At 48.5% G+C, this 16,244-nt stretch overlaps 1 protein-coding gene across 1 annotated transcript in view; it reads left to right on the plus strand.

Moving 5' to 3' along the window:
* Positions 1–207: 207 nt before the first annotated feature.
* Positions 208–16,244, plus strand: part of IFT43 (intraflagellar transport 43) — a 43,267-nt gene continuing 27,230 nt past the window's right edge. Inside the window, exons 1-3 of the mRNA XM_026051869.1 lie at positions 208–246; positions 381–470; positions 15,379–15,446. Coding sequence (XP_025907654.1) covers positions 208–246; positions 381–470; positions 15,379–15,446 — 197 coding nt within the window. The remainder of the gene's footprint in view (positions 247–380; positions 471–15,378; positions 15,447–16,244) is intronic.

A 16,244-nucleotide genomic window follows, 5' to 3' on the forward strand; every position in this document is an offset into this window, starting at 1 on the left:
CACAGTCACACAGACCCCGCCCACAATCCCAGGCCCCGCCCACAGCCCCTCCGCCCCCGCCCACAGCGGCACAGGCCCCGCCCCTGTCGCTCAGGCCACGCCCACGTCAGCCCAAGCCCTTCCCCGCCGCTCGGGGGGCGGCGCCGCGTTGCCAGGGACGCGCGGGGCGGGCGGTCTCCAGGAAGTGCCGGCGGCGGCGGCGGCGGGATGGAGGCCGAGGCGCCGCCGCGCCGAGCGGGGCCCGGGGTAGGGGCCGGGGCTGCGGCCGAGGAGGGGGCGCGGGTCCCGGCGCCGCGGGTCCCGGCGCCGCTCCGGCTCTCCGGGCCCCTCCGGGGCCGCTGCCGTGAGTAACCGCGGGCCCCCTGCCCCTTCTCCCGCAGGTGCTGAGGATGGGCCGCCGAGCGCGCCAGGAGCCCCTTCCCGATGAAGGCCCCGGCCGCGGGACCTCCTCCTCCTCCTCCGCCGGAGAGGTGCGTGCCGCTCGGCGGGGCCTGCGGCAGCCCCAGGCACCCGTTCCCCCGGGGTTGCCTCCAGGGGAGGGTTCCTGCTCTCTGTGAGGAGCTTTCCCGTTCGCTGCGCCCTGTCCCTGGGGCCTGTCCTTGGCTGGGGCCCCGGAGCAGCCCTCTCTCCCTCTCCTGCTCGTGTCCTCCTGAGGGGGGGTAGGTTTTGCACAGTGGTGCCTGCAGCTGCAGGCCGTGATGTGGCAGGTAGAGAGGGCACTGCCACATGTGATGTGACGACGCGGGGCCCTCCAGAGCTGGGACCTCCTTACAGCTCCTGGGGATCCCTGTGACCAGACACGCTGTCTCCTTACCGCTCTCGCCCCCATCCCTGGGAGAAAGCAAAGTGCAGGTGAGCACTGGGGTGTGAAGCTGTCCCTCTCCCTTCCCCTCCCTTCCTGCTGCAGTGTAGTTTCTGATGGTCTCTATCCAGTTTAATAGCAACATACTTTTTCTTTTTTTATTTTTCTTTGATACTTTCCAATTTCTTCCCTGTATGGACCATGAGGGCCGTGCCAGGAGCCAGCGAGCATGCGGTAGCTGGTCTCCTGCAAGCCTCCTTGAGGCCAGCCTTGGAGAAGGGCTGTTCCATCAGCAGCAGGAGGAGATGGCCTGAAACTCCTCCCTCATGGGAGAGGGAAGCAGCATCCTTGGATACCCAGGAAGATGAGATGGGAACCCTTCAGCTCTGTTTGGAGGTTGTTTTCTGATGTCTGGCCTGATTTCTACACAGGCATCATTGTTGAAAGAAGCACCCATTAAGAAATGATAGAGGTGATGCTCCCTGACACCTTCAAACAAACCAAAGGCTCATCAGACTTGCAGCTTGTTGATAGTGGTAGTTCTCTAAATAAGATGATACTTACTGTAATGTCAAAAGTACTTTCTAATGTACAGTGGTTTTGGTTCCTTTCAACTGCAGAACCCCCTGGATATTCTGACCTGGCCCCAGCAAAGCTCAGGCTTCTGTGCTTAGAGTCCTGGGACCTTCTCTTGGCCCCGGCCAACTCTCTACCATTCTCGTTCATGACCTCAAATTCCACTGACTCCCTGCAGCCCGGCTGTCTGTGTGGAGCAGCTAGTGGGGTGTTTCTTGAGCGCCCCAGCTGTGCTGGTGAGGATGTGGTGTTGGAGCTCTGACTTCTCGGGGAGCGGGTTTCTCCTCCTGGTGAATCTTGCCATCATCTCCAGGGCTCACATCATCTCCAAACTGTGTGGTCACCCTCTGGCAGCGCTAGGAGCTTGGGAAGAAATCCGAGGAAGGAGTTTGTGGGAGGTACGAAAGGCCCATGGTCAGAGGTGACCTAAACTGTGTCAAGTCCATCCTCTTTGCTGCACTACTTGTCTGCCACTGCAGCAAAAATGGAGTACTCTGTGTCACCTATTATCCATGGTTTTTAGGGTTACACCACTTCCCACTTGCAAGGCAAACTCTCTTTGGTCCTGTTACGGATACTGGAGAATGAGGAAGAACATCCATGGTAAGAGGAAGAACTCATACTTGCCAAGTCTATTCTCATCTTGTCTGGGTGAAGCTGGAAGTCCACCTGTCTAGCTGAGATTATTCCAAGACCTTAGCTTCTGTCCAGTAAGAAGATGAATACACCCTTTGAAGAAGTTCAAAGGGCTGATTCCTTCAGGAGGCCTCTCAGGTGTCCTGTAAGCAAGACATGGACCTTAAGAGCAGGTGGTTTGGCCTGTGTTTGCTTTCTCCTGTCCCAGCAGCACTGGAAAGACAGGACAGGCCTGTGCAAAGCAAGAAGAATCTCCTTGTTAACAGTCAGTAGTAGAGTCTTTTGCAATTAAAAATCAAAATAAGTGGACCTTATACGTAAGAACAATTAAGGAAGCCACGTGAGAGGGTGATGGTTGGGGTCGCTGGTCAGCCTCCAGGGCAGGGAGCCCTGCAGCCAGACCGGGCTCCAGCTGGAACTGTCTGTCCTGGCCTGAGCAATGACTCCCTGGTCAGGAGGAGATTAAGCCCTGATGTGGGGGACAGTTTAGTGACTGAAGCTATCACAGGTTGTGCTTGGTGTGTCTCATAGCCCTTGTAGTGGTTGTGAAGGGCTTGTGATGGCTCCAAGTTTGGGCATCACCAGAGAGGCCTAAGAAATAATTAGGCTCAAGGCAGTGAGGTTTCAGCAGCAGCAGCAGAGAAGGGTGAGCCTCCCATGCCTCAAGATTCAAATATGTTATTTCTGGATCTTAACCACCAGGAAGAAATGTTTGGGTCAAGTCTCCCTTTATTTCTAGAAGTTGCTTTTAACTTAAAACCTTAGAGCCACTGGAGAACAGACAAGCCAGGATAAATAATATTTTTTTCCTCTCTGCTGTACAGTGGGAGCATCTCATACCAAATTTGATAGCAAAATAAGCTCTCATTAGAAGTTATGTTGTGTCTTCCTTAACCCTAGGTCGGTAAACACCTTCCTCTGTTCTGGGAGCTTGGCCCTGGCTCTCCCCCAAGCGGTGGGGTCAGCTGTTAGGAGGGGCATCTTGTTCAGTCAACTGGACCTTTTCAAGGGAATTTCCCCAAAGAAGCACAAAATACAACCTGTATTCTTTTCTAGAAGTGGCAGTAGTGGAGGAGGCACATTGCAATTAACACAGGCATAGGAGATTGTGTTAAAAGTCTTATAAAATCAATAAAAGGAAGGGAAAAAAGGAGGTAGGGAGGAGAGATGAAGAGATTGGCCTAAATGTTTATTTTTACGTATACCTTTCAGGATGGTGATCCTGAGCGCTGTATTTCAAAACTGTTTTGTCTGTCATGTTCCTGAACAGCCTGGGCACAGGGCTGCATCTCCTCAGCTTGTTTGCTTGTGAGAACCCCTTCCCTCAAATGCAACTGCAGGATGTTGTGCCTTCCAGCCTGTTGCACTTGCTCGCAACTCTGTAAGCAGCATATGGTATCTTAGTGTCTTTTCAGAGCATTTTGTGTGTATATGCTGCTCCCAAAACAAGTTGTTTGGAATATTGTCTTCTGTGCAATTCCTCTGCTCAAATCTGAGATGAATCTAACTCCAGTGGTATGTAGGTATGTAGATTACCTTCAAATTTAGACCTGTCTCCTCCAAGTGTCACCAAGCCCCGAGTCAGCCCCCGACCCGCAGAGCGTGCCTGTGTTCCTGCACGAGCCCTGACTAAGAGGGCTGAGCTGTGTGTGGTGTCGGGGGGCGAGAAGGACCAGGGCTCCACGCTGTCACCGAGCAGTCAGTGTCCCCCCCAGCAGCGGCCGTGCATGGCCCTGGCTTTGCAGCCCCTTGGCAAAGCAACAGGCACTTCTTGGGCACCCGGGGGAACTGCTGTAAATGGGAATTCCTAGAGATAAGTCTGCTTGCTGCGTGCCAGAACTCCACATTTCAAGCATTCATTTTCAGAAGGGTAATGCATCCGTTTTTTCCATTGGGAAGCCTTTCCCATCCTCTGGCTTCATGTGTTCCTTTTTCATCATCTTGATGCTATTAGGATTCTGACAAAATGGGGACAGGTTCAAGCTGGTCATATTATTAGTATAACGGTAAGAGCAGATCATATGAGTCTAATGATCTTTGCTCCTCCATCTACCAGTACTTCTGGACACTCTTATAGAATAAAAGCCAACTTTTTTTTTTTTTTTTCCTGGCTCTAATTTGCTGTATCTAACAGCCTAAGTGCTGGCTTGATGACATCCACTGAAAGAAGCTGTTCAGCCAGTTTGGAGCTCTTGAGAAGACTGATCTGGAAAGTTGGGTGGAAAAACCTTTGCATTTAAATATATCAGCAAATTTTTCCTTTTCTATGTCTCCTCTCAACATGATTGAACTATTTGCTGTTACACAAGAAAGAATATAATGTTCAAAAATATTTTCCTATTACCCAGCTTCCATGGTCTGTTTCCTCTTCATCCTGCAGTGGCAGGTTTCCTTTGGGACCTCGTTCGCGCTTTCCCTGCTTTTTCTACTTTTTACAATCTCAACGTGGTGTTGTCCGTGTCCCTCTGGCAGCACTTTATAGATTCTGAGAGTGGAGGCTGCTGTTGGCAGGGGCAGTAGGTCACCCGAGGAATCAAGGTCTTCCAGACTGTGAGAGCATCACAGTACAGGTAGGAAAGGGTTGTCCTGACTTAATCTCGGGATCTGACCAGAGTAATTTAAGCCCTTTCCTAGTTTTATTTTCCAAGTGTCCCTGAAGCCTGAAGAAAGGCCATGTGTGCCCATTTTGGAAAGTCTGATCCTCCAATGTTGTCCTACCTGGTATTAGTACCATGCTGAGGGAGCTGTAGTCCTGGGGTGATAATTAGGGTAAGTTGGTGTTCCTCTGCTATAAATATGTGCCATATGGGATAGGTTCTTCTAGCCCCACAAGGACTTGGGCTGCCTCCACTGCCTACTGTAAGGATGTCTCCACAGGTGAGTTTTGCAAAGCAAAACTTCTCCCCCCAGGCTTATAAGCAGCCCTGGATTGAGATCTCTGGCCACATTCCTTAGGCTGACATCCAGGCATCATTTAAATAAGACTCCTGTTACCTAACTGGAGAGAATAAACAACTGCAAATCAATTGCTGAGGGTGAAATCCATGTGGAAAATTGCTCAGAGAAGAGTGGCTATTTAAGCACGTCTTCAACATGTGTTGTCCATCTGGCTTTCCCTCCCTGCTACTGTGGAGGCCTGTAGCACCTGGATCCCGTGCAGCCAGAGAAGCTGAGTTCGTGTTGTGACCTGCACGAGCCTTTCTGTCCTCAGGTGTATGAGGCAGCGCTTCCCTTGTTGTTGGACCTGGGTAGTTATCCAAATTCTCCTGCTTAGTTGAGCATGATTTCATTTACACTGCTCACTAATATGGATGCCTCTGTGCCCCAGCTGTATTAACCTTTGTGTAGCCTCCCTGCACCCCAGGCACCACCAGAACATAAAGCAGATGATAGTGCAGAGACTAAATGGGCTCAGATGCCAAAAATACTTTAATCGTGGATATATGTAACTGGCTGTTACGTGCCTTCCCTGTTCTGCAGGAGGGATGATGCAGTTGAGGAAAAAGTTGGGTGGGTGAGAGCAGTGGTTGCAGCCATGTAGTGTGTGAGTGACTCTAGGTGTTGATTTCTAGTACTGGATAGAGAATACCTGGTTCCAGATTGGCTTGTTCTTCCTCACAACTTGCTGTTGTTGCTTCTGGTGAGAAGGTTTTTGACCCCTTCTCAACACTCAAAGCCATTAACAGGCTGTTTGTACTTAAGTTGCTCCTCTATCCCTGTAACCAAACAATTCTTAGAGGTTAAATAAAGTGCATATACTCAGGCTAACAGTGCTGACAACTAGACCTATCTTATGCCAACTGCAGTAGATCGCAGTGGAGCTCAGGAAACGGTGGCTCCTGGAAAAGGGTCTCCAGCCTGCTAAAGTAAATGGACTGCAGCATGACTGGTGCTTAGTTCTGGATGGTGGCATGCTTGCAGGGGTTACAGATAATGGCCAAGATAACTTGGGCCCTCTCATTCTCTGTGGGACAAGGAGCTAAGTCTGATCTCCTCTCATTCCTGTTTGGAGTTGGTTTTCTTCAGGTTGCATTTCGAGGCCCTGTTTGCTGGCAGACTTTCCTGCCTTTTCAATCATGCACACTCTGTAATATCACTTTTTTTATGTATAAATCACTACAGATATAAAATATTGTTACAGGGGTACCAACTTGGTATTCTGTTCATGTGAATAAGCTTACAGAGCACCTGCTGTGGGAGAGCTCTTCATGTCAATCTTCAGACTATTCTGTGCAGATTACCATATTTTTCCCGTTTAACTTCTTCTCTTTTCTTCCCCAATCCTTCTAGGATGAAGACTCCAAGGAAAAGGTAGAGCATGTAGGCCTAGAGAATTACTTTCTAGGTAGATGCTGGCTCCTCTGAAGGGGACTAGTAGGACTAACTTATTCACATGCCTGGAGACTACCTTAAGAGGGGACTCTTGTACTGGAAAATAAGATAAAATTATGCTTCATATGCAGCGCCTGTCCTGCAACTTCTTATTGCTGATAAATTTTGTTATTATCTTTATAACAGTTGCTCTTATCAGCTGCTGTAACTAGTGCTGAGGTCACAGACCTGTATGTGCCCAGTGGAAAGATGCTCATGAGCTAACAGTGCACAGAACTTTACTGGGCTTTGCTTTGCTGTTTGGTGTGGCTAGCTGGCTCCCACAACAGGAAAACTTGTTGTTACGGAGTCTTGCTGGTGCCCCAGAGGAGAAGACCAGCCAGTGGTAGCAGAGATGTGTCTGTGTATTTGTAGTGGGTCTCTCCTTTTCACTGTAGCAGTACTGAGAATTGTAGTAGCTGGGATGAATAAGGTGGAATTAGGCATCTTTCCAGGCTCCTGGAATGCAGAAGAAAAGCTTGCACACATCCTCTGTCATCCCGCAGCTAAGCTAGACTACATCTCAGCAGTCACTTGGCGTTGGAAGGCAAGGTGTTGCTGTTCAGTACCACGTGAGAAATAGTACCTGTTTCTGCTAAAATCTCTGGTTCAAAGACATATTCTTTCAGCAGTGGAGTTGATGTTGTCCAGCTTTTCTGACTAGAGCTGCCTTCTCTGTACACTAGACAAATTTAAGCATCCTTTTCCATACTCACATTCCTTGTGGGGAAGCACCAGAGCAGCAATGGTACCACAGTAGATTCATTAGTGAATCTTCTCAAAGCCTAGATGTATCCATCTCATTACTTCTGGCCTCAACAGGGTATTCCCATTGCCAGGAATGAAAACTGCTCAGCTCAGTTTTCTCTTGGTCCTGCCAGACACATTATTATAGGAAAGATCCCCGGAGCAGCCAGGTTTGTTGGTCAGTAATGGGTGGCTCAGGGTTATGCCCAGAGCACTTCTTCATTTATTGAGCAGAGACCTACCCCTGGCACGTAAAGTTTTGGGGGCTGATGATCCAAGAGGGAATCCTTTTCCCGATAATTATCTAAACCTTATTTTTTTTTTTCTCGTAATCATTTCACTGGAGCTAATTCTATGTCCATATATTGCCCCAAATCACTGCTTCCCAAGGCCTGCTGTGCCCAGTGGTGGCTAGCCCCATTCTGCGGGCACCTTCTTGCTCCTGGCTGCTAACTTTCATTAAAATAACCAAAGTGATGCTTCCACATGAGTAAGTGTTGTTACAGTGTTGTGCAATGGTGCTTGGCAAGGTCGTTTGCTCTTGTTTGAAGTGATCCTTACTTTGAAATCCCCCTTTTTTTCATGCACCCTTTTTACAGGCATTTGTCTGTAAGAAGTACAGTCACGCGTTATAGAATTCTTAGGTTTGTAAGCGCCTGTGAAGGGCAGCAAAATGGTTAACTGAATGTTCAGGAATCTGACTGATGAGAAAGCTGCTTGTAATGCTTGTATCTTGAAAATGCTTGCAAACTTCTATTAATTTTATCATGAGCCCCTTCCAAGCCAGTTATTAGTGGAACTTTATATCACGAAGTGTGATCCAAAGCTTGTTTAGCTGCAATATATCCCTCCCCTCGTCCCTGCCAGGCCAAGCTGAAATACTTGGCTTCTTGAATCATTTGTCCGAGGTTGGCCCCTCTGTCCCCCCGATGGCTCCTGCAACCCTGCTCTGAACTCCCTCCGGGCCGGGCCGAGTGTTAGAATCTGAATTTTTCCTGGATTTGGGCCGTTTCCTCTTGCCGGGCTGGAGGGGCTTCGGGGCTGCCTGAGCGTTAGCAGCTGCACGTGTGTTGTGGATGTGAACGTACCTGCACAAGTGCTGCCCCCGGCCAGCTGCCTGCTTGGAGGCTTGTTTTGCATCCCCTGGCAAGCTGCTCCGCTTGGAGCTGAGCTTTTGCCAGTTGAATCACTCGTTTGGCTGCACCTTCCAAGGCTGCCTGGGACATATAGCCAAAGGCTGTAAGGCTGATCAGTTGTATAATAAAGGGTGTATCCTAATATCTCAGTTAATTTGGAGGAGCGGAATAAGCAGGAGGAGTATGAACATGGCTGTGGGCCAGGAATTTGCTGGGTTCTCTTCCTGCCCTGCCACAGATTTGCTTCAGGGCCTCGGAGAAGTCCCCCCCTCCGGTTTGTGTTAGGCCCTGGCTGAAAGGAGGGATATAATTTTATGCAGGAAAAGTGGGGGAATTCCCTGAACACCTTCCCTGGAGGGGTTTAGGTGCCTTACCCTCATAGCAACATTGGCAGCTGAGGTTAGGTGCCCAGGCTGGGAAGTGTGCAGCCCACCTCAGGATGGACCTGTGGACTTATTAAGGTAGGTAAGAGTGGCAGGGGGCTCCAGGGTGTCCGAAACCCTGTTCTTCCCTGGAGACCTGGCCTCTGAGAACTGTGTGTGAGCACCTCTATTAGCAATGAGTGATCCTGATCCCTGTCCTGGTGCTTTGTAGCCTTCAGCAGTGCAGTAGATTTTTTCCTTTCCTTCAACAAAGGGATGGAGGTGTTAATTTTGATGCTGAAGCCACTTGTTTTATTTACATAAGCTCAAAGATCAAACCTACTACCTTGTTTCCAAGCTGTAAGATCTTGGTTTTATCCTCCTTTTCCTCCTACTGGAAGTTATGCCGGGTTTCCCACCTCCTTAGAGAATGTAATATTATAATGACAACATTATGAGCTGTTCTGGATTGAAAAGGCTCTTGGACCCTTCCCCTGAAGTTGCTCTGCTTTGAGAAAAAAAAAGGGGGGGGCATATAAGACTGTCAAACTGAAAGGCAACAATATGTGAATGTGGGGAGCCTTTGTTTTGGTCCTAGTGATCCATTTGGGCCTTGTTCTACACTCGTACTCTGGTAGGAGGCATAGATACTTTCATGGACTGTAGCAGGGAGGACAACTGATTGCCACCCCCCAACAAGGTGAATACTGACCACTTTATGGTCAGGGTTCTGTGTCCCTCAAACCTTGAGAGGTAATATGCCTTAAGGCAGCAATTGCAAGGAGGTTTTCTGAGCTATCCACCACATCCTACTGTAGTTCCAGTACCTGTTTTTCTTAAAACAGTTTGGGTAGATAAATGGGCCATTGCATACTAGGCAAAGAGGATATGCCAGGAATGTTCGTTTTCAATGAATTGATGTTTACTGACAAAACTAGGAGGAAGGTTGAAGTACCTGACACGTGAAGCCAGTTGTGGACTCGCTGTGTTACTGCATGGCCCTGTTTGGTGAGGTGGTTTACGTAGCTTGTGTTTGTATCCTAAATTATAATGGAAACGATGCAGAAATCTCCTAGAGAGAAACAGCCCGTAGCCGTGGTGCCGTGCTGAGGTGCTTCTGGTTACCAGAAGCAACTAAAACTAGACTGTTTGCAGACTTGAGCTGACTCACATGGGTGCTGCTCGCAGGTGTGTCTGCGCCTGCGGTGTAGACATGGCCTAGGGCTTCGTGTGATCAGGGCCTTTAATCAGCGCGGTATTTTCCTGACCCAGTTCTTACCCTAGCGTGGCGCTTGGCACCCACCTCCAAGCTCTCATTCCATTGTCTGGTCTCGGTCTGCACAGCAGCCACCCTGCGAGTACTTCCCCGCATTCCTGATTCACTTGTTCCTGCCTGTCACTCGGCAATGTCAAACCCAAGAGCCGAGCAGTGGGGGTGCTCAGCTGTGCCTGCTGGGGGGCACTGTTTTTGCAGCAGCAATCACCCTTTTGGGCACTGTCTAGCCACTCTTGTTCAGAGAAATCATGACCTAAGAAGTCATGTTTCATCATAACGTCGTCCTTCAATTCTGTCTGCATTTATGACTTGTGTTACAGTGAGACCTAGGGAACGTTGGGGTATAATTATGGCAAGAAGTTTCCATCCCAGGGACTTTACAGGCTTTTTTCTCTAGCATTGTGTTCTTGCTGGTGCTCCTCAGCTTGCCCCTGCCAGGGCTAGCTCCTCTTGGTACACGGCACCTTGCCAGGGTTTTGCCTTCTTAGGCATGTTCTGGGCCTAGGCTGGACTGGCAGGAGATGGCTCTTGAAGCGAGCGGCACTTCTGAGGACCTGGGAGAGTTCTCCGAGAATTCCCTGTAGCCGTTGCGGGTGCCCTCCCATCTGCGTGTTTGTCCTGGGATGAATTTGTCCTTCAGTATTACAGAGCCTCCATAATCTGTTTGGATTCTTGCGCTGTGCTAGTAAACGTCCTCCCCGCAGGGAGCCAACACCTGAGGTAACAGACATTGCACCTATTTCCCATCCATGGAGTTGCTTCTGTTTTCTTCAGTGGTCTTCTGGTTGCCTGTAGAAGTGCTTGCTGGACTCTTAGCCCGTTCCCGGGGAGCGCTTGGCTGGAAGTTGGCCACATTCTCCAGGAGGAATCTCAAAAATGCGGCTGAACTTTCGTTCCCTAATTAGGCCAACTTCCCAAGCGTGAGCCCCAGCTCTGCACGGCCTGGGCTCCCCAAGGCCTTGCACTGCCTTTCCCCTGGGCACCCCAAGTGCCTGGCCAGCAGGGCAGCTATTTTCAGCTTTCTAAGGTTATCTGCTGGCATTTTGATGACATCTTTTCTCATTCTTAGCAAATAGCATTTCTAATCAGCCATATTTTTCAGCCTTTCTAGTGGTGTCCTCCCTGCTTGACTAATTTGGTGTGGATTGGAAACCAACACTGGGAATCCCATGGGAAATAATTTTATTTACAACTCCTTTTCTCTTCTCTTCTCTTCTCTTCTCTTCTCTTCTCTTCTCTTCTCTTCTCTTCTCTTCTCTTCTCTTCTCTTCTCTTCTCTTCTCTTCTCTTCTCNCTTCTCTTCTCTTCTCTTCTCTTCTCTTCTCTTCTCTTCTCTTCTCTTCTCTTCTCTTCTCTTCTCTTCTCTTCTCTTCTCTTCTCTTCTCTTCTTTCTTATTTCATACTTTTGAGTGCTCCTAGGCCCACCTGAACCCAGAAAAAAAGAGCAGTGTAGAAGACTGGGAAAATATTTGTCAGCATGTATCCCCTGGGAGAAACCAAGTGTTTGAGAGTAAAACTGCCAGGTAACCCCTTGCTGGGAGGGTCAAATTGTTGTGTGGTGCCTCACTGCTCTCGTGCAGGGAGAACCATAAATCTGGAGGCAGGATAAGGTGCCAAATGCTGCAATGTGGTAGTTTTCCTGGCAGGCACATATTTAAGCTGACCTTTTAACTGGGGCTGACCATTGTTTGAAGGGATGAAAGTCCCGATAGCTGCTTTACAGTATAAGCTGCTCTCTCATGCAACGTGATAGATGACAACTCATTTGTAGCCCCACAAGAACTTTTTGTCTCAGTAGGCATTTCCCTAATAAAGGCAGGTCAGTGACTAAGAAGAAAGGACAGTGGAAGAAACAGAAATCTAGGGGGTCTAGAATATTAGGTGCTTAAGAGACCCGTAGATCCTGGGAGAGGATTTATTAAGCACTGCTTTACCATCTGTGGTCCTTGTTAAGATGGCAGGTAGAGTTGGGCTGCTCTTGACAACAAGCCTAGACTGGGGAATTGAGCTTTGCAAATCTGTTTATTGGAGGGACCCAATGGCTCCACAATCTGCTTGGGTCATGGTAGGCATTGACAGAAACTTTGGATTCTCAGGATTCAGAGAGACACAGGTGCTTCCATGAGAGAATATCCAATATCCATCTGGCATCTTCAAAACTGCAGCTTTAGGGATGTGATCTGACACATTCAGCCTTAATGGGAAATTCAAATTAGAATCCAGCTCTATGTCTGTGGGGTAAGGAGGACCTGACTACAGATAAAGAGGAGGGTAGAGTTCCCACCTGAGTTCAGGAGAGACGGAATTTGCGTTCACTGAACAAGGCTAGTAGTGTTTCAGAGAAAGAATAAAATACCAACTATAGTGGTAGTATAGAAGTATCGATGAGGAAGAAGGCCTTGGGGAATAATGGAAAAATGCCTTCATAAAAATGGCATATTGTACTCCTGAAGAAAAAATACAAGGTTCCGACTGAGGCAGTGTGCCTGAAGAGAGGACCTTCTGCAGAAACTTAGGTAGGGGAAAGCTTCTGTAGATAAATAACTGGCAGAGTTGAGCACAAAGGCAAACCACAGCAATAAGCAGTTGGGCAATGCTAAGAAAGGCTGAATTCTTCTGTAAGAGCAGCAGGAGTTGAGGGGGGACAGTGCTGTCAGGAGCTAGTAGATTCTCAGCATTTTGAAAACTCAATCACTTTGAGTGTGCAGCTGCATATTTTGGAAAACATACAGAAGAAAAGTTGTATCACAGGGTGCCAGCAGCTTCTGATGGTGCAAAGTCCCCAGTCTTTCACCAGAATGGTGTGTTGAGCGGTTGCTCTGCTACACAACCTCCTCTCCCAGTTGTGCTCTGCTCCCTCTGAGGCTGATGTTTTCACTCTGTACTTCAAGCTCTTGCTCGCAGCTGCAGCATCACTAGCCATGACCACATTACGGTGATTCTCAGCTGTAAATTATGCTGAGGTTTTGGAAATGTGAAAGTATATGAAGCTAAGTTAGTTTACTTGACAAAAGTGCATGGGGTTTGTGACCTTTTTATGGCACTTTCCAGGCAACTAATAAAGAAAAGCCATTTATCCTCTGCTGAGAGCTAACACTGCCTTTCCTGTTGCTGGTCCTCCTGTAGGCAGGTAAGAAAGAATTACCCAGTGTATTGCGAAAGGATTAAAAGGCCTGTAGGTAGATGCGAAATACTCATCAGGGTCTGACATTCATATACAGCAACGTACATTGGTGTATATGATCAATGGGAAGAAGTTGTAAAATACTGGTAAGATATTCATAGAATCCTTAAGGTTGGAAGGAACATTTAGAGATCATCTAGTCCAACCCCTCTGCACACACAGGGCGATAGTGGGATCGAACCCCTAAACACAGTGCCAGCCTGTCCTGTGCAAAGGCTGGCACAGACCTTCCCGGCACCCTCCGATCTGAGTGCCTGACGTGGGCTCTCTTGGATCTGAAGCCTAGCTTTGATGAGGAGGGAATTGGATCACAGGCACATTGGTATGTCCTAGCTGCAACAGCAGCAGGAGATGCTGCATTTTCCATCAGCCTGATGCCCCAGGCTGTTTGGTGACATGTGTGTAGCTCGGGGTACCTATGTGACCTTGCTAGTTGTCTGAGGAGCTGTAAGGATGTGTTGGGAACGTGGCCGGCTGGCTCTCCATGGCACGGAGTGATGCCCGGAGGGCTGTTTGCACTGGGAAGGATCAGAGTGGGAAGCAGTGGGTTTTTGAGGTAGGGGTGTGTAATGGGAATAGGGATGTTTATGTGGGCACGCATGCCCATATGTGGTGTGGTTTTTTTCCCCCCTTTTTTTCTGGACTCTGGGTGTGTCCAGATGAACTGAATTCAAAATGCTCCTTTTTTGGCACTATAGCCTCTTCCCTGGTTTGGCATCTGAAGAATCTGGGGGAATCATTTAAAGATCAGAAAACTCCATTCACTTGGGCCCCCGAAGGCCTCGCATTCTGTGACATGGTCATTCCAGTCGACTGAGCTCTGTCCCCTGCGGATGAGCCCATATAAGGAGGATGTTTCCTGCCTTTCGTGCTCCCTGCCTGTCCCTCTGCCCTCCTGTGCTCCCTTTGCTGAAGAAAGCTGGTATTTTGGGACTGCAGCTCCTGCCTCATTCCTGCTCCCTGTTTATTTTTGGAGAATGACTATTTTTGCTGCTATCAAGGAGCTATGCGGGGTCGTGCCCCCTCCCTGGCAGGCTCCCTGCATTTCCCACACTCGCAAACAATGCTCTGCCTCGAGAAATAAACACGGGGACCCCTGCCATGGGGGTTAGCTCTACCTCTTCCTCATCTGTGGCAAGAAATGATTTGGCCTTGCCTCGGCATTGACCCCACACGTATGAAGTCTCCCCTCTGTGAAGCCAGAAGCCCTCAGGATTCACCAGCCCCTTCCCTTCCTCAGTGGAAGCTTGGGGAACCACACGTCACCCCTCCACTGCTGCAGCCGAGGCTCCTTTCTCATTTGTCCCATGCTTTCCTCCTTCTGTGATGCTGTTTTAACCAATCTTCTTGAGCTGGTCCCTTCACAGATGCCTGTAGCTCCCTTTTCTCACTGGGCACCGTCATTTTGGAGCCATCATTTGAAATCCTTTTGCTGATTCCTCTTGTTCCTTTGCTTTCCGCTAGTGCCTGTCCTGGAAAATACCTAAGCCAGGGTTGTGTGAGGTGTTTCAGGCAGGCTGAACCCTGAATGGTGAAAAAATGGACATCTCCTATCCAGTGAGATCCATCTCACTCCCATCTTTGGAAATTCCCATCATGAGTCCCAAGCTGGATTCTTGTTTCCTCTTGCTGTGCAGCAGAGTACTGCACAGGAGAGCTCTAGAAAGCAGAAGATGGTGTCTTCTGTAATGTCCAAATGATCTCCCCCTTTAGCAGTTCTCTGTGTGTGTGTGCCCATGTATTCATCTCACTTAGCTTCAGAGCTCTAATTTCCTATTTTTTCAGTGGAGTAAAGCAGGCGCTTCTAGGGAGCGATTCCTCACCTAAAATACAATGTCCAAAATAGGGGAGCTGACTGAGCCCTAGGAGACGTGCAGCGTGGGATGCCACAAGCTGAGTGTGGGTAGCAGGAGCAGCCAAGTTCATGGTGAAACCAGCTTTGCCAGCCTGACACACACGTACCAGTCAGTCTGCGCCTGCACTCGCTGCGTCTTGGGCAGGTCAAGTGCTTACAGACCTGAAAGTGGTCATGATAGTTGGGCGATGCATCCTGAGCTCACAAAGATGCTTTAAAGCATATCCTGCGATATTAACCTTCCTTTTAGTTTGAAGGTTTACTTTAGAATGGTATTTTATGAAATACTATTTTGTGAAATACCCTTTTAAACTGCCTCTCAGTCTCTTATCAAATAAATTGTTACCCTGTCTGCTCACACCAGTGTATCTGAACTGGCTTGACTTTGGTTTGGTTGCAGCTAGCTGTAACCTCTCTCATCTCTGTATTAAAGGTGCCACCACCCAAACCCCCACGCCGGCAAGGAGGCTGGGCAGATGATCCCGCGCCGGCGTCTAGCAAGTGAGTACCTGCATTTTTCCTTATTGAGGGGGTTTCTGTGGGGATTAACTGCACATCACTAGTTGGGCGTTGCTGTCACAGGCATTGAAACAGTTTTTCTGGATCTTTATAGACTGCCTGTCTGTAATATCCTTGTTCTGTAGCAACTACTTTTGATCATCCAAAGTGTTGCTCTTGCTTGGCTTACCTGGCTGATGCTCTTTATGAATTGACCTGACTGAGCTCAGGAGTGTCAGCCCTTCCCTGTTGGAAGCAGCAATTCCCTTATGTCTACAGTAACTTTAAGGAATCAGAACAAAAAGAGCATAAAAAGCATATTAAATACAGGGTCTGTAGGGGTGGTTTGTCTGCATGAATCCTTTCTATGAGAAGGACACACAGCAGTGTGCTACTTAAAGTACACGCGGAAGAGTTTAGGATTTAGTGATCAGCCCTCCCAACAAAGGTGAAATTTGTTTATGTGTGCGAGGGGATTATGTTATAATGGAAATAGATGATCAGAGAGAAGAGCTGGCAGAAGAAAGTATATAAATTATACATACGTACAAAGGGTACAGATTGGGGACTGCAGGTTGAGAAGCCTGGTAGTTGTAAGGGACAACTTAGGATATATCACATCATGGTAACAAACTGGGTATCAGAACTACGGCATAAGTTAGACTTCATTACAAGCTTTTCACTGAGAGCTATAAAGTTATGCTTACATTACCCTGCCTGTTCACAAAGCTGAAGGGCTCAGCCATGAAGTGATATGAATATATGTTAAGGTCACTAATAAGGGTGAATGGTCGTCTGCCT

Source organism: Nothoprocta perdicaria, unplaced genomic scaffold, assembly GCF_003342845.1.
Source record: "Nothoprocta perdicaria isolate Ctin4 unplaced genomic scaffold, notPer1 scaffold_8, whole genome shotgun sequence".
In the NCBI taxonomy this organism is placed as follows: domain Eukaryota; kingdom Metazoa; phylum Chordata; class Aves; order Tinamiformes; family Tinamidae; genus Nothoprocta; species Nothoprocta perdicaria.